Raw genomic sequence first — 26,332 nt, 5'->3', positions numbered from 1 at the left:
ACTTGCCACCCCTTTTCAAAGAACTGCAACAATTTTGAGGAATATCTAGGAATATTATATTTTGTTAAAGAGACTGTATGATACAAATGATTATATCGTTGCTCTGCCTCATCAGTAAGAAATTGGAAGTGAAAGAGCGAAGCAGTTTGATGGACAAGTTGTTCACATTCTGTCACTCGGGCGAATTTCAAAATCATTGCCCCTCATAAAGAGGGCGGCTGCGCATGCGCTTCTAATAGAGGGCTATTGCTCCTAATAAAGATGGCAACCGCGCATGCGCCATATTGGTAGTGCCCGGATAAAAATGGCGGCAGTTAACCCGGGTCTGTCGCGGGAAGAAAGCAGCGGCCTTGCTCTGTGCAAACGGCCGGGACCATCTTCGGATAGCGGTCGGTTTTTTTTGCAGAGGTTTGTTGTTCATGATTACGAAGCCTCTCTAATCCCCCCGCCTGATTCATCGCTGCCTCCGCCCGCCATTCCCACTTTTTCTGATTGTGGATCCGAGAAATCCTCTCTCCATCGCCATTAATCACACTGCGCATGCTTCACTCAGCCCCGCCCCTCATTCAGTCTGGTTGGAGGACCAGCCGCTGCCGCTCGCTCCTCCAGCCCCGCCCCTTCCTGCTATTGGACCGGAGCTGCCGTCAATCAGTCCCCGGGCATTGTGAGGTGTCAGGTGAGAGGTCAGTGTCGTCGGGGGGGGGGGGGGGGGGGGGGGTTACGACTATCACTGTCCGCCACTTCAAACTCCAACAAAGAGAGCAGGGGGACGCTGACCAAGTGGCAATGTCAGTGTAAGAGTTTTAACAACACCAGGTTAAAGTCCAACAGGTTTATTTGGTAGCAAATACCATTAGCTTTCGGAGCACTGCTCCTTCGTCAGATGGAGTGGAAATCTGCTCTCAAACAGGGCACAGAGCGCTCCGAAAGCTAGTGGCTTTTGCTACCAAATAAACCTGTTGGACTTTAACCTGGTGTTGTGAGACTTCTTACTGTGTTCACCCCAGTCCAACGCCGGCATCTCCACATCATGACTGCATCAGTAATACAGAGAGACAGCACATTGTTATGGGAACAGGGCTTGAAATCCATTCAATCAATAAAATCTCGAATTCAAAATTAGTCTCAATGATGGTGACTGAGGCTCCTCTGAGAAAATCAGTTCTGGACACAAGGTTAACGTCTGTGATTCTGTCTGGTCAGTCAGGGTGATTCAGATTCATGTTGTCACAAGTAATTCATGAAATTATCTGCTTGACAGATGCATGAACAGGAAGCGAACAGAGAGATGGAAACAGCGTATCGGTGCAGGCTTGGTGTGCCGAAGGGCCTTTTCCTGTACTGCATTGTTCTTTGTCCGAGCACATTGATAGATCTGTGGACATAGGAATATAAGAATTAGGAGCAGAAGTAGGCAAATTCAGCCCTTCGAGCCTGCTCCGCCATTCAATCAGATCATGGCTGATCTCTCCCTGGTCTCAAATTCACCTCCCCACCTCTTCCCCATATAAAAAACATAACATAAGAACTAGGAGCAGGAGTCAGCCATCTGGCCCCTCGAACCTGCTCCACCATTCAATAAGATCATGGCTGATCTTTTTGTGGACTCAGCTCCACTAACCCATCCGCTCACCATAACCCTTAACTCCTTTATTGTTCAAAAATGTATCTATCCTTGCCTTAAAAACATTCAATGAGGTCGCCTCAACTGCTTCACTGGGCAGGGAATTCCACAGATTCACAACCCTTTGTGTGAAGAAGTTCCTCCTCAACTCAGTCCTAAATCTGCTTCCCCTTATTTTGAGGCTATGCCCCCTAGTTCTAGTTTCACCCGCCATTGGAATCAACTTCCCTGCTTCTATCTTATTTATTCCCTTCATAATCTTATATATTTCGATAAGATCTCCCCTCATTCTTCTGAATTCCAATGAGTATAGCCCCAGTCTACTCAGTCTCTCCTCATAAGCCAACCCTCTCAACTCCGGAATCAACCTAGTGAATCTCCTCTGCACCCCCTTCAGTGCCAGTATATCCTTTCTCAAGTAAGGAGACCAAAACTGTACACAGTACTCCAGGTGTGGCCTCAGCAGCACTTTATACAGCTGCAACATAACCTCACTGTTTTTAAACTCCATCCCTCTAGCAATGAAGGACAAAATTCCATTTGCCTTCTTCATTACCTGCTGCACCTGCAAACCTACTCCTTGAGATTCCTGCACAAGGACACCCAGGTCCCTCTGCACGGCAGCATGCTGCAATTTTTTTACCATTTAAATAATAGTCCATTTTGCTGTTATTCCTACCAAAATGGATGACCTCACATTTACCAACATTGTACTCCATCTGCTAGACCCTCGCCCACTCACTTTGACTATCTATATCCCTTTGCAGACTTTCAGTGTCCTCTTTGCTCTGCCACTCATCTTATTGTCATCTGCGAATTTTGACACACTACACTTGGTCCCCAACTCCAAATCATCGATGTAAATGGTAAACATCCACTTACATTTTTAAAATTAGAAATATATCTATCTCCTTGAAACATTCAACACTTCAGACTGCACAGCGCTATGAGCAGCGAGTTCCACAAATTCACCACCCTCTGAATGAAGTAGTTCCTCCTCATCTCAGTTTTAAATCTACTGTCTCTCGACTTGTACCTGTGACCTTTACACTCCAACATCCCTCTGTTCTTCTGCAATTTTAACAGTCCTGCCATTTATCAGTAATCCTTTGCCTTGTTTTCCCCTCCAGTTTTCTGCCTCACTATCAAGCGCACACATTTTTTTGTGTCATTGGTGAACCTATATTTAACTTCAAATCAATTATATAAACCAGGAATGAAGGACCCAGCAATGATCCCTATGAAACCCCTTCTGGAAACAGCCTTTTGATTTTCTTTATTCTTTGTGGGGTGTGGGTCTCACTGGCAAGACCAGCATTGTTGCTCAGTCCTAATGGCTCTTAAGCTGAGTGGCTTGCTGTGCTTTTTCAGAGTGCAGTTCTGGAAGTCAACCACAATGCTGTGGGTCTGGATTCACATGTAGGCCAGATCAGGTAAGGGCATTGGTGAACAGGATGGGTTTTTACAACAATTGCCAATGATTTCATGTTCACCCAGGGACTAGTTTGCAATTCCAGATTTATTAATTCAATTTAATTTCCACCAGCGGCCATGGTTGGATTTGAATGTATTCCCCAGACCATTACCCTGAGCCTCTGGATTAACAGCCCAATTACATAACCACTGCATCACCATCTTCCAGTCACAAAAAAACACACATCAACTGTCATTCATCACTTCGTGCAACTGAGGCAATTTTGAATCCAAAATGTAACTTGCTCTTGGATCTTTATTTTGCTGCCCAGTCCACCATGTGGAACCTTGTCGATATGGAGAGAATGTTTCCATTTGCGGGAGAATCCAAAACAGGGGGGCAGAAATACAAGATAGTTACTGTTAAATCCACTTAGGAAATAAGGAGATGTTATTTTACTCAGAATAATTAGAATGTGGAATTCATTACCAAAGGAAGTGGTTGTGGCAAAAGGCTGAGATCCTTTCAAAAGGAAACTAAACGAGTACACGAGAGAGAGAGAGAGAGGAATAGAAAAACCAACTGAAAGATTGAGCTGAGGGAGATGCAATGGAGGAGAAGTGTGTGGAGTTTCAACACCAGCAGAGACAAGCTGGGCAGAATGACCTGTTTTTATTCTATATGTTCTATGTAATTTTATATAAACTCTATTGACAGGGTATTAGAAGAGGAGGATTTACAGACAGGAAAGTAAAACCAATTATGAGGATCTTATCGTGACTCAATTTATCAGGACCTGAATATTTGAATGTGGAAGGAGAAATGTTTGTCTGTTCTGTCTGTGGGAGAAGATTTCAAATATCAATGTGACTGGAAAAGCACCGACACACACACACCGAGTGAGAGTGTTCCAGTGAGCTGACTGTGGAAAGACTTTTATCCAGTTACACAGCCTGAAAATCATTCACAGCGAGGAGAGATCGTACACATTCTGTGTGTGGACCAGGCTTCAACTGATCATCCAACCTGGAGAGACATAAGAACAACTGCACCATGGAGAAACCGTGGAAATGTGAGGACTGTGGGAAGGAATTCAAATACCAGTCACGGCTGGAATATCATCAACACACTCACACTGGGGAGAAACCATTCCCCTGCTCCACGTGTGGGAAGGGATTCACTCGGTCAACTGACCTTCTGAGACACCAGCACATTCACACTGAGGAGAGACCGTTCACTTGCTCCACATGTGGGAAGGGATTCATTAATTCATCTGATCTTCGGGTACACCAGCGAGTTCACACTGGGGAGAGACCATTCACCTGCACCGCATGTGGGAGGGAATTCACTCAGTCAGCCCACCTGCTGACACACCAGCGAGTTCACACCGGAGAGAGGCCATTCACCTGCTCTGTGTGTGGGAAGGGATTCTCTCGGTCGACCCACCTCACTGCCCACCAACTGGTTCACTCTGATCAGAGATCTTTTCGCTGTTCTGACTGTGAGAAGAGCTTTAAAAGCAGGTACCAGATGCTGACACACCAACGTACCCACACTGGAGACAGGCCATTCACCTGTTCCAAATGTGGGAAGGGATTCATTCATTCATCTGACTTTCTGATACACCAGCGAATTCACACTGGGGAACGACCATACGCCTGCTCCATGTGTGGCAAGAATTTCTCTCGATTATCCCGCCTTGCTGTTCACAAACTGGTTCACACTGATCTGAGACCTTTTAAATGTTCTGATTGTGAAAAATGTTTTAAAAGCAAACGTGAGGTGCTGTCACACCAACGTACCCACATTGGGGAGAGGCCGTTCACCTGCTCCAAATGTGGGAAAAGATTCGCCAATTCATCCAACTTTCTGAGACACCAGCGAGTTCACACTGGGGAGAGGTTGTTTACCTGCTGTGTCTGTGGGAAGGGATTTGCTCAGTCAAACAACCTGGTTCGACACCAGCAAGTTCACAAGTGACTGTAGGAGTTGGATTCTGCTGTTATTGCTGCTGTTAATCACATTTGGGACTAAACCATCTTCATTCTGACTATTTGTGTTATTTCTGCTGATAATAATTGAACTGAAGTTTAATATTCTGGGTATATCTCAAATTAATCAGCTTTGGTTTAAACACATTGTTGTAGATTTTGTCTTTCCCACCTGAGTGTTTAACATCACCTGTCTGGAGCTCAAGAAAGGACAGTCTTGGGGAGGATCATATGGCAGGAACAGAACTTCAGCCTGTACACAGTCCAGGAGCACAATGACCATACGCATCTTGTCCCTGTGATAAAATCAAACAGTGTTTATTCTCCGTCTAGTTATCTGACCTTTTAGTTTTGTACAGTTTACACTCACCTCCATGGTAACACATATTGTGTTTCCTTCCCTCATTTCCAATTTGCCAGTATCAGATTTGTTTTTTCCAATCTATCGAGAACACGATGTGGACCTTCCCAATTTTCCACCTGGCCCACCTTTTTTTAACAATGTTTTTGACATAACCTCATCACCTGTTGAATGATTAATGTGTGAGGTGTTCCTCCATGGAGGTGTTGAGATGGGCAGCATCCAACCTCTCCACTGTCTGTAGCAGGGAGGATGCTAAGATTTGTTGGAAATTCTGGAAAACTGCTCATGAGTCTGTTGAGTAGCATTGGGGAGTGGGACCCCAGTGAGAATCACAATCTGGATTAGCTGACCCGTCATGACCTGAAATGGACTGTGACCGGGATCATGAATAGGAGGGGAGTGAATGGTCATTGAGACACCAGGCAAGGCAGTGACCCAGTCATTGGCCTTAACGAGATCATCAGCTCCCTTCACGATGGCTTTTTTCAATGTTGTTTCTCCAGAGTTATTGAAGCTCTCAACCATCCCACCAGATTGCAGGTGGATTTGGGAATGTTGTTCCAGACCCACAGCTGCTGCATTGTTTCTGCAGTGAAATGAGAACCATTGTCACTCTCTGCCCTTTTCCAGAAAGCCCCATCTGGTAAAGATCTGTTCCCACAAGGTTTTAGCTGTAGTGACTGCTGCATTGTTTTTACAAACAGCGCAAGCTTCAGTCCAATAAGTAAACATATATATAACTGCCGGTCCCCTCTTAATGTGGAGGGTGGGTCTGTATAATCAACCTGCAGTGTTTCCTCGGGAACATCAATAATATGGGACGTGTTATGGAACAATACATTTCACAGGGTCTTATTAGTTTGAACACAGATGAGGCACGGTTTCAGGAGGTGATGGACATTCTGATGCATCCTCAGCCACTGATGGTATCATAATTATGTATAATATTGAGCACTCAAAAAACAGAAATATTCCCTGCTTTGATCCATCAAATATACTAATTCTTTTTGAAGTTATCGAGGATTGACTGAAGTAAAATTTAAACACTGCTTGTGATAGAAAACCTCATTATATCAAATACGTGAGATGCTATGAGGGATGAAAGAAAGTTTCCTCTGGTCTGCACCCTCTTTGGCCACAGTCATGGGACTTGGCTTCGCATCCAGCCATTTCAGAAAAGAAATCTGGTTCACTAATATTCTTCAGGGAAGGAAATCTGCTGTCCTTACCTGGTCTGGCCTACATGTGACTCCAGAGCCACAGCAATGTGGTTGACTCTCAACAGCCCTCAGGCAATTAGAGATGGGCAGTAAATGCTGGCCAGCCAGCAACACCCATGTCCCATGAATGAATTTTAAAAAGTCACATCAGGGTGAGAGTCCTGACAAGTTTTTAAATCAGGTTTAATTGGACTCTATCATATCGGTGACATTGATTGTGTTTTGGATGGAATCCCTTCCAAAGCAGCTTTCCTGGTGAGTCAGTCTGCCTGGTTCTTACCATCACTCTCTTCACTAACTCCTGCTGCTGATCTACCTTCACCTGACAAATAGCAGTTTATTGTGGACTCTTACCAGCAACATCCCCAATCATTCAGAGTTTGGATTGATGAGGAGTGGCTTCCTTTCTGCTGTGGAGAAGCTGCGTTTCAGAATATTTAGTAGTTACATCAGTAACGATTTGAAGGGCTGTGATCACAATAATGTGAGATTTCTGGGCTAACTGTTGCAGTTGTGGTGAATATTTAGTAAGGACACTACAACTGCTACAGAGAATCAAAGACACAGCTCTAGTCTGATACAGACCTTGTTCATAAAACTGAGACCTGATCACATAAACCCCAGGTCAATCTCACAGTGATTTGTCTTTAACAGGTCTATTGGACACGACCCCTTTCAAGTTTTAAAGTTTAAAGTTTATTCATTTGTGTCACGAGTAGGCTTACATTAACATTGCAATGACATTTCTGTGAGAATCCCCTAGTCGCCACACTCCGGCGCCTGTTCGGGTTCACTGAGGGAGAATTTAGCACGACCAATGCACCCAACCAACACATCTTTCGGACTGTGGGAGGAAACCGGAGCACCCGGAGGAAACCCATACTGACAAGTACATGGGATTCTTTCATTCTGAAACATCCCAGCTAAGTGATAATTATGAAGATTCAGGACATGAATGCAAAATTCCAGAATTTATCCTCTTTTAACACAACAGACTACTTCCTTAGCCCTTTATTGATAAAGTCACTGTAGTGTATGGGGTCTGCAGAAATATTCAATTAAACTCTACCAGGCACTTTGTGTGCTTAACTAGCCAATGGACACTGATTCCCCTTTGTGTTCACTGTGGAGAAAGGCATGACTTGGGAACCTTGGAAAGTTAGTGCCGATTATATTGGGGAAGTTCGCAGTACAATAGAGGAGGTGATGGATGTGTCAAAATGTATGAAGGTGGATAAATCTCCTGGCCCTGACCAGGTATATCCAAGAACACAGTGTGAGGCTAGAGAAGAAATTGCGGGAGCCCTGGCTGAGATTGTTCCTCATTGTTCCACAGGACCAGGCTGAGGAGAAGGCAGTTGGTTTGTTCACTACATTTATTTATTTATTTTAAGTTAAATTTGTGTAAAAAATCGGAGGTTTTTTTTTAAAACAGGAAGTGGGCCCAGCAGGAGTCTGGGAAGGTTTTTGGAGGGTTTAAAAGTGCTTAACTTGCAGTTTTCAGCCTCATTGTTCCACAGGACCAGGCTGAGGAGAAGGCAGTTGGTTTGTTCACTACATTTATTTATTTATTTTAAGTTAAATTTGTGTAAAAAATCGGAGGTTTTTTTTTAAAACAGGAAGTGGGCCCAGCAGGAGTCTGGGAAGGTTTTTGGAGGGTTTAAAAGTGCTTAACTTGCAGTTTTCAGCCTCATTAGCGGGCAGCAGAGTGAGCAGGAGGCAGAGTGAAAGCTGTAGGGCTTTGGCTCACAGGGCTTAGGCAGAAAGGGCGAGCAGGGGTGAGTTAATTCATTTTTTGCTGTTTCTACCTGGTACTGGCAAGGTATCTAGAGGGGATGGGTGTGAAGGCAGTGCAATGTTCCTCTTGCACTATGTTCGAGGTGAGGGACGACGTCAGTGTCCCTGCTGATTATACCTGTGAGAAGTGCATCCATCTGCAGCTCCTCCAAAACCGTGTAAGGGAACTGGAGCTGGAGTTGGAGGAACTTAGGATCATTAGGGATGCAGAGATGGCCATAGACAGAAGCTTCAGGGATACAGTTACTCCGCGGAATGAAAATAGATGGGTGACGGTGAGAGGGGCTGGGAAGAAGCAGTCGGTGCAGGGATCCCCTGTGGCCGTTCCCCTTAGCAATAAGTATTCCGCTTTGGATACGGTTGAGGGGGACGACATACCAGTGGTGAGCCGCAGTGAGAGGATCTCCGGCACTGAGTCCGTCCCTGTGGCTCAGGAGGGTAAGGAGGAGAGCGGGAGGGCAATAGTTATTGGGGACTCGTTAGTTAGAGGGATAGATAGGAGGTTCTGTGGCAGCAAAAGAGACTCGAGGATGGTTTGTTGCCTACCGGATGCCAGGGTCCGTGACGTCTCGGACCGTGTTTTCCGGATTCTTAAGGGGGAGGGGAAACAGTCACAAGTCGTGGTACACATTGGTACCAACGACATAGGTAAGAGAAGGGACGGGGATTTAAAACAGGAATTTCGGGAGCTGGGCTGGAAGCTGAGAGCAAAGACAAAACATGTGGTCATCTCTGGTACGCTACCGGTGCCACGTGATAGCGAGTTGAGGAACAGGGAGAGAGTGCACTTAAACATGTGGTTGCAGGGATGGTGCAGGAGGGAGGGTTTCAGATACGTGGATAATTGGAACACGTTCTGGGGAAGGTGGGACCTCTACAAACAGGACGGGGTGCACCTGAACCAGAGGGGCACCAATATCCTGGGAGGGAAATTTGCTACGGCTCTTCAGGGGGATTTAAACTAATTTGTCAGGGGAGTGGGAAAAGGAGTTGTAGTCCGGAAGTCAGTGTTGAGGGTGGTGAGATATTGGGGAAGGTATCAAGGTCAAGGGTGGGTACCGGTAGACAGGAAGATGGGTTGAAGTGTGTCTACTTCAATGCAAGGAGCATCCGGAACAAGGTGGATGAACTTGGGGCGTGGATTGGTACTTGGGACTACGATGTTGTGGCCATTACGGAGACGTGGGTAGAACAAGGACAGGAATGGTTGTTGGACGTTCCGGGGTATAGATGTTTCAGTAAGTGTAGGGAAGCTGGTAAAAGAGGTGGAGGAGTAGCATTGTTAATCAAGGATAGTTTAACGGCTGCGGGAAAGCACTTTGAGGGGGATATGCACACTGAGGTAATATGGGCTGCAGTTAGAAACAGGAAAGGAGCGGTCACGTTGCTAGGAGTTTACTATAGGCCCCCAAATAGTAATAGAGATGTGGAGGAAGAAATTGCTAAGCAGATTATGGATACGTGTGGGGGTCACAGGGTAGTTGTCATGGGGGACTTTAACTTTCCAAATATTGATTGGAACCTTTGTAGGTCAAATAGTTTGGATGGGGCACTTTTTGTGCAGTGTGTGCAGGAGGGTTTCCTGACACAATATGTGGATAGGCCGACAAGGGGTGAGGCCACATTGGATTTGGTACTGGGAAATGAACCGGGCCAAGTGTTAGATTTGGTTGTGGGAGAGAACTTTGGAGATAGTGACCACAATTCGGTGTCTTTTGTTATTGCAATGGAGAGGGATAGGGCCGGACGGCAGGGCAAGGCTTACAATTGGGGGAGAGGTAATTATGATGCGATTAGGCAAGAATTAGGGGGCATAAGATGGGAACAGAAACTGTCAGGGAAAGGCACTGATGAAAAGTGGAACTTTTTCAAGGAACAAATACTGGGTGTCCTTGATAGGTATGTCCCTGTCAGGCAGGGAGGAAATGGCCGAGTGAGGGAACCGTGGTTCACAAAAGAGGTGGAATGTCTTGTGAAAAGGAAGAGGGAAGCTTATGTAGGGATGAGGAAACAAGGTTCAGATGGCTCGATTGAGGGTTACAAGTTAGCAAGGAACGAGCTGAAAAAGGGGCTGAGGAGAGCTAGGAGGGGACATGAGAAGTCCTTGGCGGGTCGGATCAAGGAAAACCCCAAGGCTTTTTACTCTTATGTGAGGAATAAAAGAATGACCAGGGTGAGGTTAGGGCCGGTCAAGGACAGTGGTGGGAACTTGTGTATGGAATCAGTAGAGATAGGCGAGGTGATGAATGAATACTTTTCTTCAGTGTTCACCAAGGAGAGGGGCCATGTTTTTCAGGAAGAGAAGGTGTTACAGGCTAATAGGCTGGAGGAAATAGATGTTCGGAGGGAGGATGTATTGGCAGTTTTGAATAAACTGAAGGTCGATAAGTCCCCTGGGCCTGATGAAATGTATCCTAGGATTCTTTGGGAGGCGAGGGATGAGATTGCAGAGCCTTTGGCTTTGATCTTTGGGTCCTCGCTGTCCACGGGGATGGTGCCAGAGGACTGGAGAGTGGCAAATGTTGTTCCTCTGTTTAAGAAAGGGAATAGAAATGACCCTGGTAATTATAGACCGGTTAGTCTGACTTCGGTGGTTGGTAAATTGATGGAAAAGGTCCTTAGGGATGGGATTTACGACCATTTAGAAAGATGCGGATTAATCCGGGATAGTCAGCACGGATTTGTGAAGGGCAAATCGTGCCTCACAAATTTGATAGAATTTTTTGAGGAGGTAACTAGGTGTGTTGATGAAGGTAGGGCGGTTGATGTCATATACATGGATTTTAGTAAGGCGTTTGATAAGGTCCCCCATGGTCGGCTTATGATGAAAGTAAGGAGGTGTGGGATAGAGGGAAAGTTGGCCGATTGGATAGGTAACTGGCTGTCTGATCGAAGACAGAGGGTGGTGGTGGATGGAAAATTTTCGGACTGGAGGCAGGTTGCTAGCGGAGTGCCGCAGGGATCGGTGCTTGGTCCTCTGCTCTTTGTGATCTTTATTAATGACTTAGAGGAGGGGGCTGAAGGGTGGATCAGTAAATTTGCTGATGACACCAAGATTGGTGGAGTAGTGGATGAGGTGGAGGGGTGTTGTAGGCTGCAAAGAGACATAGATAGGATGCAAAGCTGGGCTGAAAAATGGCAAATGGAGTTTAACCCTGATAAATGTGAGGTGATTCATTTTGGTAGGACAAATTTAAATGTGGATTACAGGGTCAAAGGTAGGGTTCTGAAGACTGTGGAGGAACAGAGAGATCTTGGGGTCCATATCCACAGATCTCTAAAGGTTGCCACTCAAGTGGATAGAGCTGTGAAGAAGGCATATAGTGTGTTAGCTTTTATTAACAGGGGGTTGGAGTTTAAGAGCCGTGGGGTTATGCTGCAACTGTACAGGACCTTGGTGAGACCGCATTTGGAATATTGCGTGCAGTTCTGGTCACCTCACTATAAGAAGGATGTGGAAGCGCTGGAAAGAGTGCAGAGGAGATTTACCAGGATGCTGCCTGGTTTGGAGTGTCGGTCTTATGAGGAAAGGTTGAGGGAGCTGGGGCTGTTCTCTCTGGAGCGGAGGAGATTGAGGGGAGACTTAATAGAGGTTTATAAAATGATGAAGGGGATAGATCGAGTGAACGTTCAAAGACTATTTCCTCGGGTGGTTGGAGCTATTACAAGGGGGCATAACTATAGGGTTCATGGTGGGAGATATAGGAAGGATATCAGAGGTAGGTTCTTCACGCAGAGAGTGGTTGGGGTGTGGAATGGACTGCCTGCAGTGATAGTGGAGTCAGACACTTTAGGAACATTTAAGCGGTTATTGGATAGGCACATGGAGCACACCAGGATGGTAGGGAGTGGGATAGCTTGATCTTGGTTTCAGATGAAGGTCGGCACAACATCGTGGGCCGAAGGGCCTGTTCTGTGCTGTACTGTTCTATGTTCTATGTTCTATGAGATACTTGCATCATTGTTAGCCACGGTGAGGTACCAGTTGACTGGAGGGCAGCAAATACTGTGGCCTTATTTAAGAAGGGCTGCAAAGAAAAACCTGGGAATTATAGACCGGTAAGCCTAACATCTGTGGTGGGTAAGTTACTAGAGAGGATTCTGAGGGATAAGATATACAGACATTTGGAAAGACAGGGTTTGATTCGGAGTAGTCAGCACGGCTTTGTGCATGGGAGATCATGCCTCACAAATTTGTTAGAGTTCTTTGATGAAGTGACCAGGAGATTGACGAGGGTAGGGTGGTAGACAGTCTATATGGACTTCAGTAAGGCCTTTAATTAAGTTCGAAATGGTGGGCTGTTCTGGAAGGTTAGATCACATGGAATCCAGGGAGAGCTGACAAATTGGATATACAATTGGCTTGATGGTAGGAAGCAGAGGATAATGGTGGAAGGATGCATCTCGGACTGGGCGCCTGTGACTAGTGGTGTGCCTCAGGGGTCAGTGCTGGGCCCATTGCTGTTTGAAATTGATATCAGCGATTTGGATGAGAATGTACAAGGCATGATCAGTAAGTTTGCAGATGACAGTAAAATAGGTGCTATTGTAGACGGTGAGGAAGTTTATCAACAATTGCAGCAGGATCTTGATCAGCTGGGGAAGTGGGCTGAGAAATGGCAAATGGAGTTCAATACAAATAAGTGTGAGGTGTTGCATTTTGGAAAGTCAAATCAAGGTTGGGCTTTCATGGTGAATTGCAGGAGTATCGTGGAACAGAGGGACTTCGGAGGTCAGATCTACAGTTTTCTAAAGGTGGAGTCATAGGTAGATAGGACAGTGAAGGCTTTTGGTGTGCTGGCCTTCATCAGTCAGTGCATTAATTATAGTAGTTTGGAAGTATGTTGCAGTTGTACAGGACATTGGTGACGCCACACCCGGAGTACTGTGTTCAATTTTGGTCGCCTTGCTACAGGAAAGATGTTACTAAACTGGAAAGAGTGCAGAAGAGATTTACAAGAATGTTGCCAGGACTCAAGGGACTGAGTTAAGGAAAGATTAGACAGGCTAGGACTTTTTTCTTTGGAGCATAGGAGACTGAGGGGTGATCTTTTGAGGTGTATAATATCATGAGTGGCATTGATAGAGTAAATGCACTTATTATTTTTCCCAGGTTGGGGAATTGAAAACTAGAGGGCATAGGTTTAAGTTAAGAGGGGAAAACCTTTTTAAACAGAGGGTGGTATGTATGTGGAATGAGCTGCTGGAGGAGTTGAGGCAGGAACATTGACAACATTTAAAAGCCATTTGCACAGAAGCATGGATAGGAAAGGTTTAGAGGGCGATGGGCCAAATGCAGGCAAATGGGGTTAGTTTAGATGGGCATTGGCATGGACCAATTTGGGCTGAAGAGCCTTGCTCCGTGCTGTAAACTCTATGATTCTATGACCACACACACTGGGCAGTTAGGTAACGGAATTTGTCGTGGTGACTGAAGACTTTGGTCTTCCTGAATTTTAACTGCAGGGAATTTCTGCTCATTCAGTACTGGATGTGGGATGAGCAGTTTGATAATTTAGTAACAGTGGAGGAATGGAGAGGGATGGGAGTGAGGTAGAGCTGGGTGTTGTCAGTGTACAGGTGAAAACTAACACGATGCTTTTGGATAATGTCACCCAGTGGCAGCATGTGGATGAGAAATAGGAGGGGCCAAGGATAGATCCTTGGGGGACACTGAGTTCAGGGGTTTTGGAGAGGAAAGGCAGGTTGGAGATGGCACAATAATTCGCAAAGGTGGTGCAGTCAAAAGATTTGATGACGGTGGATTTAAGAGAGACAGTGCCAGAAGAGAGAGAGTAGGGTTGTATTTTTCAAATCTGTATGTAAGGTAGAGAGGTGGGGAGAACACAGAGGCAGATATAGAGATAAAGACTGAGCAAGAGATGGGCAGAGAAACACAGATGGCAATACTCTGAGATAAAGAGGGGGAAAGACAACAATAAATAATGAAGGAGAGACAGTGGGTGAGCTAGAGGGGGAGAAAGAGAAAGAGAGAGTTTTTGACATGGGGAAGTTGGTTGTCCTGCAGGTTAGTGAGATTAGGATCAAAGGGAGATCAGAGTTCAGAACCTGGACAAAAGCAGACAGTTTGCCCTGGTGGTCCAGTGGAAGGGAGGAAGCAGCAGAGGCAGCTGATCAGATTGTCTCAATGTTTGTGTCAAAGAACCTCCTGAGCTCTTCTCAGTTGTTGGAGGTGAGGATGCAGGAGACAGGGGAGAGGGAGAGCCCTTCAGAAGAATCTGAATTGTGTTAGAGATATTTTTTAAAAACTGGCCAGTGTTTGATTAAAATGAATCTAATTTAATTGTATTTTGAATCCAGAATACTATCTATTATAACTGGATAGGAGTTTATGAACATCAGCAGCAACAGACCCCAATGAACATGGTTCAGGCCTGGATGCGATCCAATCTCTTTAGTTACTTGTGAACCTGTTGGTGCATCAGTAGGTTGGGAAACTTAGTGAATCCCTCTCCACACTTGGAGCAGATGAACAGCCTCTCTCCAGTGTGAACTCGCTGGTGTCGATGAAGAGTGGATGACTGAGTGAATCTCTTCCCACACTTGGAGCAGGTGAATGGTCTCTCCCCAGTGTGAACTCGCTGGTGTCGATGAAGAGTGGATGACTGAGTGAATCTCGTCCCACACTTGGAGCAGATGAATGGTCTCTCCCCAGTGTGAACTCGCTGGTGTCTAAGCAGAGTGGATGACTGAGTGAATCCCTCCCCGCACTCTGAACAGGTGAATGGTTTCTCTCCACTGTGAGTGCGCTGGTGGACAGTGAGATGTGATAAACGTCTGAATCCTGTCCCACAGTGTGAGCACCTGAACGGCCTCTCCTCAGTGTGAAGACGTTGATGGTACATAAGTTCCTGGGAAGTTTTAAAAGATTTCCCACAGTCTGGGCATTGAAAAGGTCTCACGTCAGTGTGAACTTGTTGGTGCGTCATCAGGTTGGCTGAAAAAGTGAATCCCTTCCCACACACTGAGCAGATGAATGGTCTCTCGCCGGTGTGAACTCGCTGGTGGGTCAGCAGGTTGGATGACTGAGTGAATCCTTTCCCATAATCGGAGCAGGTGAATGGTCTCTCCCCAGTGTGAGTGCGCCGGTGTGTCAGCAGGGTGGAAGATTTAGTAAATCCCTTCCCGCAGTCCGAGCAGGTGAATGGTTTCTCCCCGGTGTGACTGCGATGATGAATTTCCAACTGGGATGGGTAATCGAATCCCTTCCCACAGTCCCCACATTTCCACGGCTTCTCCTCAGTGCGGTGACATTGATGTTCTGACAGGGCAGATGGTTGGTTGAAGTCTCGTCCACACACAGAACATGTGTATAGTTTCTCCCCACTGTGAACAGTGCGTTTTCCTTCCATGATTAAAATCCAATGATATTCAGGGTACGATAAAATAATTGACTCTCAGATTTTGATGTGATGTTTAGTTTCCTGTTCCATGACTGCAAACCTTCCCTTCTGTTACTCTGCAAAATTGATTTAAAACAGAAAAAAGGAAGTGAGAGAGAACCCCCAAAACACAAAGGCAGGTTGTGAAATTGAGCTGAATGAATCTGGGGCCAGCACTAAGAAAAAGTGACCATGAAAACTGCTGGATTGTCATAAAAACCCAACTGATTCACTAATGTCCGACAGGGGAGGGAACCTACCACCTGGTCTGGACAAGACTTTGGCCTCTGAGGGAGGAGAAGGAGGGAGAGAGGGAAGAAGAGAGAAGTGGAGAGGCAGGAGGCAAAGAAGAGAGATTTTATACATAAACCACTCAGCCAGAACTTTGACCGAATCATTAAACACTGAACCTCCTCACCTCAAAGGACCAGGGCAGCGGGATTATGTGAACACTATCACCTGCAAGTTCTCCAACACATACACTGCACTGACTTGTCTGACAATCCACTTGCATATTAGGAAGTACAAAGCCATTGCCTTCAGTCTCTTCTACAAACTCCATCCCCTGGACATGGACTCCATCCCTCCCACTGGTAACAGTCTAAGGCTCAACCAGACTGTTCACAGCCAGGGAGTATTTTGTGTAACTGAGATGGGCTTCCAATCACATATCAACATCATCACCCAGAGCGTCGATTCCACCTCACTGACGTCATTGACTCCACTCCAGTCTCAGCTCACTGCTGCTGAAACCATCATCCATTCCTGTTACCTCTAGATGTAACTATCTAAACGCACTCCCAGCGGCCTCCCACATTCAACCTCTCTGTAATCTTGAGCTCATCCAAAAATCTGCTTACTCACATCAAGTCTTGTTCACCCATCACCCCTGTGCGCACTCACCTACAAAGATTTCTGATCAATAAGCAACTTTAAAAAAATTCTCGTCCTTATTTTAAAATTCCTCCATGGCTCCTTACTATCTGTGTAATCTCCTCGAGACTCTCAAATCTCTGAGATAGAATTATAGAATCCTTAAATCGCAGAAGGAGGCCTGCACCAACAACAATCTCACCCAGGCCCTATCCCTGTAACCCCACATATTACCCTGCTAATCCCCCTGGCACTAAGGGGCAATTTAGCATGGCCAATCCACCTCACGCACACATCTGTGAAGTCGAATCTTTGCTGATCTCTGCACTCCTCTTTTCCTGACCTCCTGACCATTCCTTATTTTAACTGTTTGATCTTTGGAGGCTGCACCTTCAGCTGCCAAGCCCACAAGCTGTGGAATTTCCTTCCGAAACCTCTCTGCTTCTCTCCCTCACCTTCTCCCTTTAAGATTCTCCTCAAAACCTCTTTAACCAAACCTTCGACCATCTGTCCTCATACCTCTTTATATGGCTGAGTCAAATGTGGCATCATAGAACTCTGTGAAACACCCTGAAATGTTCCATTACGCAAAAAAGTGCTGTCCAATACACACTGCTATTACCGATTTGGAGACATTTCATTGTTCCTTCATCGTCACCGGGTGAATAATCTGTATCTCCTTACCGAACAGTATTGCGAGAGCACCTTCACCACACGGACTGCAGTGGTTCAAGAAAGTCAAATATCATCTTCTCCAAAGGTAACTGGAGATGGGGAGTATTTGCTGCTGGTCTTGTTAGTGATGCCTAAATTCCAAAATTAAATTTTAAACATATGTATGTGTGAAACATAAAAATAGCATCTGCAGAAATACCTGTTCCTCTAACAATATCCTTTTCCTTTGTACGGACAGTGTCTGTTTCACAACCTGATCTCCCCAGAATCCAGCTCCCTTGACAATTTCACATTGGAAATTGCTGGGTCCAACTGAGTTCCACAGTCCTTGCGGTTAAACACAACAGGCTCTCCTACATCTCCATTCCAGCTCCAACTGATACAACAAAGAAAAGGGAACTGGACAAGACCCTGGAGAGAAAGAAGCTGCTGGGGTATGAGGAAAAGGCAGGGGAATGAGTCTAACTGCCTTGTCCTTGCAGAGAGCCACAAGGGTGCAACACGCTAAAGGGCTCCACCTGTAATCATTCTGTGATTCTATGACTCAATGAAAAAGGACCTGCATTAGATGCAAGGGTCCACCCTGATACAAATCAGTTCTTAAGTAGTTCCTCTCTATTTCTAGACTCAGAAATGTCGGCAACAAAATAAAAGCCCAATACTGATGCCGCTGGAAATCTGAATTAAAAAGAGCTTATATTGGAAATATTCAGCAGGTCAGGCAGTAGCTGGGGTGAGAAAGACAGAATCAATGATCCAGGGTGAACTATGTGGAATAAAAATGGTGCCAAATGTAATGTAACCTCAGAAATAGGAGAAGTGGATTAGAACACAGGAAAAACAATTCCTGAATATTAAAGATACTGCGGGAAGCTGGTAAGCCAGCGGCGCATCGTTACAAGTGGGAACCTTCTTTCGACACATTTGGCAGAACTAATAGTGAAATACTGAACACAGCTGAAATGCACCCATTATTGGAGACAGAGGAAGTTAGACAATGACAGAGAGGTGATCAGGGAGAGCAGAGGTGAAACAGAGCAATGAATGCACATGGAGTCAGATCCACAGTAAAGGAGTCAGACCAGCCCCAAAGACATGGAACCTCTCACAGATAACAAAGCTCAGCACTAACAACTCTCAATTGTAGATGAATGGTCAGAAACACTCATCTTTGAAACAATTTCACTGTTTAAAATTTAAACTCTCCTGTTGGGACCTGCAGCTGGAAAGATATCAGAAACACTGGAGTCAGAGAAAAGTCTCCCAGTTGAGGAAATACCTGGGGAGCGGGGGTGATGTCACTGTGGAATTGTGGGTGTGTGATGAGATCACAGACAGGAACACAGAATACCTGTGTCTGTGCAAACCAGTGATCACCACACATTATGGAGGATGTGAGGCTCCTTGAGAGGGTGCAGAGGAGATTGACCAGAATGGTTCCAGGGATGAGGGATTATGGTTACAATGTTAGGCTGGAGAAACTGGCGTTATTCTCCTTGGAGCAAAGGAGATTGAGGGGAGATTTGACAGAGGTGTACAAATTTATGACAGGTATAGATAACGTAGATAAGGATTAACTATTCCCATTATCTGATAACAGGACACAGATTGAGGATTTTGAAAATGACCTACCAAGGGGATATGAGGAAGAAATTTTCCACAGTGAGTGGTAATGACCTGGAACTCGATACTTCCACTCAAAGACCGATAACATCCACATGCTGTAATCAAATGGTGCTATCAGATATTGATGTCTTTTTGACAAATCCTCTTCTAATATACTGTAAAAGAAGTTTACAAATCCCAGCACTGACAGTGCAGAAATGCAATTCAGAAGAGACAAACGTTTTTCTTGGTTTTAGTTTCCTGTATGCAAATTCACCCCTTCTAACGCCTTGTAAAAGGAGTTTCCAAAATCCATCACCGTCAGTCCGGGATGGAAATTCACCATATTCTCTTCAAATTCACCATATTCTCTTCTGCTGACAGGGAGCACTGCCCACATGCCCTTCTGCACTTTGCCCAGTGAAATATGGTGGTTAATAACCTGGGTCTGTGACCAGGACACGCTTCACATCTCATGCCTTGTTCACTGCTAAGGTGGGACTGGTAGCAGACCTGCAGATCTTTTGACAAATGGGGAAGGACATCCCATGAGACAGTGGGATCTGGAGAGCAGGATTTAACAGAAGAACTAGGAGCAGGAGTGGGCCATCTGGCCCCTCGAACATGCTCTGCCATTCAATAAGATCATGGCTGATCTTTTCATGGACTCAACTCCACTTACTCGCCTGCCCACCATGAGCCTTGCTTGCTTTACTGTTCAAAAATTTATCTATCCTTGTCTTAAAAACATTCACTGAGGTCGTCTCAACTGCTTCACTGGGCAGGGAATTACGCAGATTCACAACCCTTTGTGTGAAGAAGTTCCTCCTCAACTCAATCCTAAATCTGCTCCCCCTTATTTTGAGGCTATGCCCCCCCCCAGTTCTAGTTTCATCTGTCAGTGGAACAACTTCCCTGCTTCTATGTTATCTATTCCCTGCATAATCTTATATGTTTCTATAAGATCTTCCCTCATTCTTCTGAATTCCAATGAGTATAGCCCCAGTCTTCTCAGTCTCTCCTCATAAGCCAATCCTCTCAACTCTGGAATCAACCAAGTGAATCTCCTCTGTACCCCCTCCAGTGCCAGTATATCCTTTCTCAAGTGAGGAGACCAAAACTGTACACAGTACTCCAGGTGTGGCCTCACCAGCATCTTACACAACTGCAACATAACCTCGCTGTTTTTAAACTCCATCCCTCTAGCAATGAAGGACAAAATTCCATTTGCCTTCTTAATTACCTGCTGCACTTGCAAACCAACTTTTTGTGATTAATGCACAAGGACCTCCAGGTCCCTCTGCACAGCAGCATGCTGCAATTCTTTACCATATAAATAATAGTCCATTTTGCTGCTTTTCCTACCAAAATGGATGACCTCACAATTACCAACATTGTACTCCATCTGCCAGACCCTTGCTCATTCACTTAGACTAGCTATATCCCTTTGCAGACTTTCAGTCTCCTTTGCACACTTTGCTCTGCCACCCATCTTAATGTCATCTGTGAATTTTGACACACTATACTTGGTCCCCAACTTCAAATCATCTATGTAAATTGGAAACAATTGCGGTCCCAACACTGATCCCTGAGGCACACCACTAGTCACTGATCGCCAACCAGAAAAACACCCATTTACCCCCACCCTTTGCTTTCTCTTAGTTAACCAATCCTCTATCCATGCTAATACATTACCCGTAACACTGTGCACCTTTATCTTATGTAGCAGTCTTTGGTGCTGCACCTTGTCAAATGCTTTCTGAAAATCCAGATACATCACATCCACAGGTTCCCCATTGTCCACTGTGCACGTAATGTTCTCAAAGAATTCCACCAAATTAGTCAAACACGACCTGCCCTTCATGAACCCATGCTGCATCTTATCGATGGTACAATTTATATCCAGATGTCTCACTATTTCTTCCTTGATGATAGATTCAAGCATTTTCCCTACTCCAGAAGTTAAGTTAACTGGCCTATAGTTACCTGCCTTTTGTCTACCTGCTTTTTTAAACAGTAGCGTCACATTTGCTGTTTTCCAATCTGCGGGAACCACCCCAGAGTCCAGCAAATTTTGGTAAATTACCACTAGTGCATTTGCCATATCTTTTAGTCATTTATTTCCCTTTCTTTCCTTTTCTGCCACTGCTCTGCCTCATCGATAAGACACTGGGACTCAGAGGGTTGATGCAGTTTGGTGGACAAGTTGTCTCCATTCTGAACAATGGGGAACAAGCTCCTCCCACTCATTGACAACTTTGCCCCTTACAAAGATGGCAGCCATGCATAAGCCCTGTTGCACACTATCCCCGTTGCACATTGGCCCCAATAAAGATGGCCGCTAACCCGGACCGATCACTCGGAGCTGGAGACCGACTCAGTGCAGCTGGAAGACCCTGGAAGCTCTTTTTCGGGGATTACACAACATGTTTAGGAAACATCTCCGCCCGGTAGCTGGATCCATCGCTCCCTCCCATCCACTATTTTCTGCTAGCGATTGTGGATCAAAATAACAATCACCTCTCCAACCGCCATTCACCACACTGCGCATGCTTCACTCCCAGCCCAGCCCCGCCCCTCATTCACTCCCATTGGTTGGAGGACCAGACGCTCCCGCTCGGTCCTCCAGTCCCGCCCCTCTGTCTCTATTGGTCCAGAGCTGCCGTCAATCAGCCGGGCATTGTGACGGTTCAGATTGAGGGAGGGGCCACAGACTCAGGCTGATTTGCAGATTATTGGCAGCGTTTTCTGTTTGGGAATTAGAGCTGGGGATGGATGGTCAGTTCCCCTCTGTCCGGGTCATTACAGTAAGAAGTCTAACAACACTAGGTTAAAGTCCAACAGGTTTATTTGGTAGCAAAAGCCACTAGCTTTCGGAACCGGCTGTTCCTTCATCAGGTGAGTTTCCCCAGGACACTCATTATCACTGCAACTTTATAGGAGAAAGTCCCCGCTTCAATCCCCACTGCAAACTTTGTGTTTAAAATTGTTACTGAGGAAGAATTAATAGAGAGTTTCATGTTGAACAGGGTGACAGTTACTGTTGCCTTATTCTTTAAAAACTCCTTTACCTTTAAACAGGTAACGGTAAGTGACAGAAAACTGATCCACAGTGACCCAAAAACTAGACCTGGGTTTGATTCCCGGCTTGGGTCATTGTGTGGAGTTTGCATGTTCTGCCCATGTTTAAATGGGTTTCCTCTAGGTGCTCCAGTTTCCTCCCACAGTTCAAAAGAGGTGCTGGTTAGGTTCATTGGGCATGCTAAATTGCCCCTCAGTGTCACAGGATGCATAGATTAGAGGGATTAGTGGGGTAGATATGTGGGGTTACGCGGACAGAGCCTGGGTGGGATTGTTGTCGGTGTAGACTCGATGGGCCAAATGGCCTCCTTCTGCACTGCAGGGATTCTATGATTCCAGATACTGCAGAAACTGCAAATCCAACTTCAAAACAGAGTGAATCTCTTCCCAAACTCAAAGCAGGTGAATAGCCTCTCCCCAGTGTGAACTTACTGGTGCACAGTGAGTTGAGATGATCTCCTGAACCCAGTCTCACAGGAAAAGCAACTGAATGGTCTCATCAGTGTGAACATGTTGTCCAAAGCTTTTGCAACACTTCCCACAGGCTGGGCACTTTTAAGGTCTCTCCCCAGTGTGAAACGTGGGTGTTTGCAGGGTGGATCCTGTTAGGGTCCTGGACTAAAACCCCTAAATTACATTAGGAAGCCAGACCAGACCCCAACAACATTTCTATGTTGGCATAAATGTGAGGATAGAATGTTTCATTCCAGGAGTAATTTCACTGACTTGGGGATCTTCTATAGTAAAACAAACTTTATTTAATATCACAGTTCAAATATAACTCTAACAAATGAAGCAGTTATTAACAGTTGAACAATATTTAAAAATGAAACAACTTTAATTTCTAACCTTTCATTGTTTCAGTTCCTCTTAAGAGATGTAAATGACACTTTAAATACAGTTAGCAACCATATGTATACTTGCTAGGGTGGCATGTCAGCATTGCTCACAGTGCCAGGGAGCCAGGATCAATTGTGGCCTTGGATGAATATGTGGAGTTTGCACGTTCTCCGTGTCTGCGTGGGTTTTCTCCATTGCTCCCATTTCCACCCACACTCTAAGTATGCGCAGGTTTGGTAGATTGACCCAGTAAAGTTTTTCCTCAGTGTCACGGGGATGAGAAAGGTAAATATGTGGGGCTATGGGGATAGGGCTTGGGTGGAATTGTTGTCGGTGCAGGCTCGATGGTCTGAATGGCGTCCTTCTGCACTGTAGGGATTCTTCACTGAGTCTAGACAGTCTTGAAGCTTTTAGAGAGAAAACAAGCCTTAGATCAGTTTGTAGAAACCCTCCAACAGTTCCCTGCCAGAACTGCAAAAGCTTCTTTCTTGCTGCACAGACCCACACTATCCCATGACCCTGTAACAATACTAGTCAGAAATCCAAGGGGAGCTTCTTATATAAACAAAAGCTCATTAGCTCTATCAAAGAAACAAATTTCTAGCTAAAATGAGTTATTAACTTGCTTTCAGAACCCTTGAGCCTGTAGAATAAAGCTGAATTTTTAAACATTCTCTCTAAACATAAAAACAATGTATGTAATATATATGTATATAATAAGTATATATACATACATATCCATCGCAACATTCTCATCACACTTCCCATACTTGAAGCTTATAAATGGCGTCTCCCCGGTGTGAACTCGCTGTTGTGCAGAAAGCTGGGACGACAGTGAAGCCGTTCCCACACACACAGCAGGTGAGTGCGTCAATCAGTTTCCAGCTCTGATGTGTAACTGAATATCTCCTCACAGTCTCCACATTTCCCTGGTTTCTCCCTGTGGTTGTGGACGGTGGTTTGCTCCCATGGACAAAATTCTCTGCTGTTCAGGTTATGATAAATTGTGCTGAGGTTTACAGCATGGAAACAGGCTCTTCGGCCCAACTTGTCCATGACACCCCTTTTTTTAACCCCCAAACTAGTCCCAATTGCCCACATCCCTCTATACTCATCTTACTCATGTAGCTATCTAAACGCTTTTTGAAATACAAAATTGTACCCGCCTCTACTACTACCTCTGGCAGCTTGTTCCAGACATTCACCGCCCTCTGTGAAAGAAATTGCCCCTCTGGACACTTTTGTCTCTCTCCCCTCTCCCCTTAAACCTATGCGCTCTAGTTTTAGACTCCCCTATCTTTGGGAAAAGATATTGACTATCTAGCTGATCTATGCCCCTCATTATTTTATAGACCTCTATAAGGTCACCCCTCAGCCTCTACGCTCCAGAGAAAAAAGTCCCAGTCTATCCAGCCTCTCCTTATAACTCAAACCGTCAAATCCCGGTAACATCCTAATAAATTTTTTCTGCACTCTTTCTAGTTTAATAATATCCTTTCGATAATAGGGTGACCAGAATTGCACACAGTATTCCAAGTGTGGCCTTACCAATGTCTTGTACAACTTCAACAAAACATTCCAACTCCTGTATTCAACGTTCTGACCGATGAAACCAAGCATGCTGAATGCCTTCTTCACCACTCTGTCCACCTGTGACTCCACTTTCAAGGAGCTATGAACATGTATCCCTAGATCTCTTTGTTCTGTAACTCTCCCCAGTGGCCGACCATTAACTGAGTAAGTCCTGCCCTGGCTCAATCTACCAAAATGCATCACCTCGCATTTATCTAAATTAATCTCCATCTGCCACTCGTCAGCCCACTGGCCCAATTGATCAAGATCCCTTTGCAATCCTAGATAACCTTCTTCACTGTCCACTGTACCACCAATCTTGGTGTCATCTGCAAGCTTACTAAACATGCCGACTAAATTCTCATCCACAATATTAATATAAATGACAAATAACAGTGGGCCCAGCACTGATCCCTGACGCACACCACTGGTCACAGGCCTCCAGTTTGAAAAAACAACTCTCTACAACCACCCTCTGTCTTCTGTCATTAAGCCAATTTTGTATCCATTTGGCTACCTCACCCTGAATCCCGTGAGATTTAATCTTATGCAACAACCTACCATGTGGTACCTTGAACTAATGTTTTGTGTGAGCTTCCTGAACCCAAATCCTCCCCTTCTAAGACCAACTATATTAACATCTGTAACAGAGCTGGAGTTATTTTTCAATTCCACCAACAGACCCAAATGAACATGGTTCAGTTTGAATACGATTAACAGCAAAATCCAATCACAATAGTTACTTGTGAGTTCGCTGGTGTCTCAGGAGATTGGATGAGGTAGTGAATCCCGTCCCACACTGGGAGCAAGTGAACTGTCTCTCCCCAGTGTGGATTCGCTGGTGTGTCCGCAGATGGGATGACTGACTGAATCTCTTCCCACATTGAGAACAAGTGAAAGGCCTCTCCCCAGTGTGAATTCGCTGATGTGCCAATAGATTGAATGACTGACTGAATCCCTTTCCACACACAGAGCAGGTGAATGGCTTCTCCCCAGTGTGAACTTGCTGGTGTATCAGCAGCTTGGCTGAACGAGTGAATCCCTTCCCACATTGGGAGCAGATAAAAGGCCTATCCCCAGTGTGAACTCGTTGGTGTATCAGCAGGTCAGATGACTGAGTGAATCCCCTCCCACATACAGAACAAGTGAACGGCCTCTCCCCAGTGTGAACTCGCTGGTGTATTAGCAGGTGAGATTGGTTAGCGAATTCCTTCCCACACTGGGAGCAGGTGAACGGCTTCTCCCCAGTGTGAATTTGCTGGTGTCTCAACAAATTGGCTGAATGAGCGAACCCCTTCCCACACTGAGAACAAGTGAATGGCTTCTCCCCAGTGTGAACTCGCTGGTGTATCCGCAGGTTGTATGAGTGAGAAAATTGCTTCCCACACTGGGAGCAGGTGAACGGTTTCTCCCCAGTGTGAACTCGCTGGTGTATTGCTTGGTTGGATGGCCAATTGAATCCCTTCCCACACAGGGAGCAAGTGAATGGTCTCTTCCCAGTGTGACTGCATCGATGGGTTTCCAGCAGGGATGGGCAATTGAATCCCTTCCCACAATCCTCACACTTCCATGCCATCTCCCTGTTGTGACGACAATTATGTTCCGAAAGACTTGATGATTGGTTAAAGTCTTGTCCACACATAGAACACGTGTACAGTTTCTCTCCACTGTGAACGGTGCTTTTTTCTTCCATGTTCAAAATACAACGATATTCAGGTTATAATAAATTGACCAACTCCATCAGGTTCTGATATCATGTTTGGTTTCAGTTTCCAAACTACAAATCCTCCTCTTCTGAAACCCTGTGAAATTGATTTAAAACAGAAAAAAGGGAGTGAGAGAGAACCCACAAAAACACAAAAGCAGGTTGTGA

General features: G+C 45.4%; 2 protein-coding genes across 2 annotated transcripts in view; one reads left to right on the top strand and one right to left on the bottom strand.

Moving 5' to 3' along the window:
- Window positions 1-26,256, bottom strand: part of LOC144487322 (uncharacterized) — a 28,150-nt gene extending 1,894 nt beyond the window's left edge. Inside the window, exons 1-6 of the mRNA XM_078205400.1 lie at window positions 25,247-26,256; window positions 23,622-23,695; window positions 17,653-17,737; window positions 14,834-15,825; window positions 5,220-5,325; window positions 1,328-1,375 (exon numbers count right to left, since the gene is read on the bottom strand). Coding sequence (XP_078061526.1) covers window positions 1,328-1,375; window positions 5,220-5,325; window positions 14,834-15,825; window positions 17,653-17,737; window positions 23,622-23,695; window positions 25,247-26,152 — 2,211 coding nt within the window. The 5' untranslated portion in view covers window positions 26,153-26,256. The remainder of the gene's footprint in view (window positions 1-1,327; window positions 1,376-5,219; window positions 5,326-14,833; window positions 15,826-17,652; window positions 17,738-23,621; window positions 23,696-25,246) is intronic.
- On the top strand, window positions 131-5,325 carry LOC144487328 (uncharacterized). The gene is made up of 2 exons (XM_078205407.1): window positions 131-408; window positions 3,756-5,325. The coding sequence occupies exon 2, from the start codon at window positions 4,092-4,094 to the stop codon at window positions 5,016-5,018; it is 927 nt and encodes a 308-aa protein (XP_078061533.1). The 5' UTR covers window positions 131-408; window positions 3,756-4,091; the 3' UTR covers window positions 5,019-5,325.
- Window positions 26,257-26,332: the final 76 nt, after the last annotated feature.

This window comes from Mustelus asterias, unplaced genomic scaffold (genome assembly GCF_964213995.1).
Source record: "Mustelus asterias unplaced genomic scaffold, sMusAst1.hap1.1 HAP1_SCAFFOLD_733, whole genome shotgun sequence".
NCBI classification, from domain to species: Eukaryota; Metazoa; Chordata; class Chondrichthyes; order Carcharhiniformes; family Triakidae; genus Mustelus; species Mustelus asterias.
Note: the sequence above shows the minus strand (reverse complement) of the source record. Positions and strands in the feature narration are given on the sequence as shown.

Excerpts from the sequence above, each read along its gene's own strand:
- LOC144487328 (XM_078205407.1), top strand. The coding sequence starts at position 4,092 with ATGGAGAAACCGTGGAAATGTGAGGACTGTGGGAAGGAATTCAAATAC.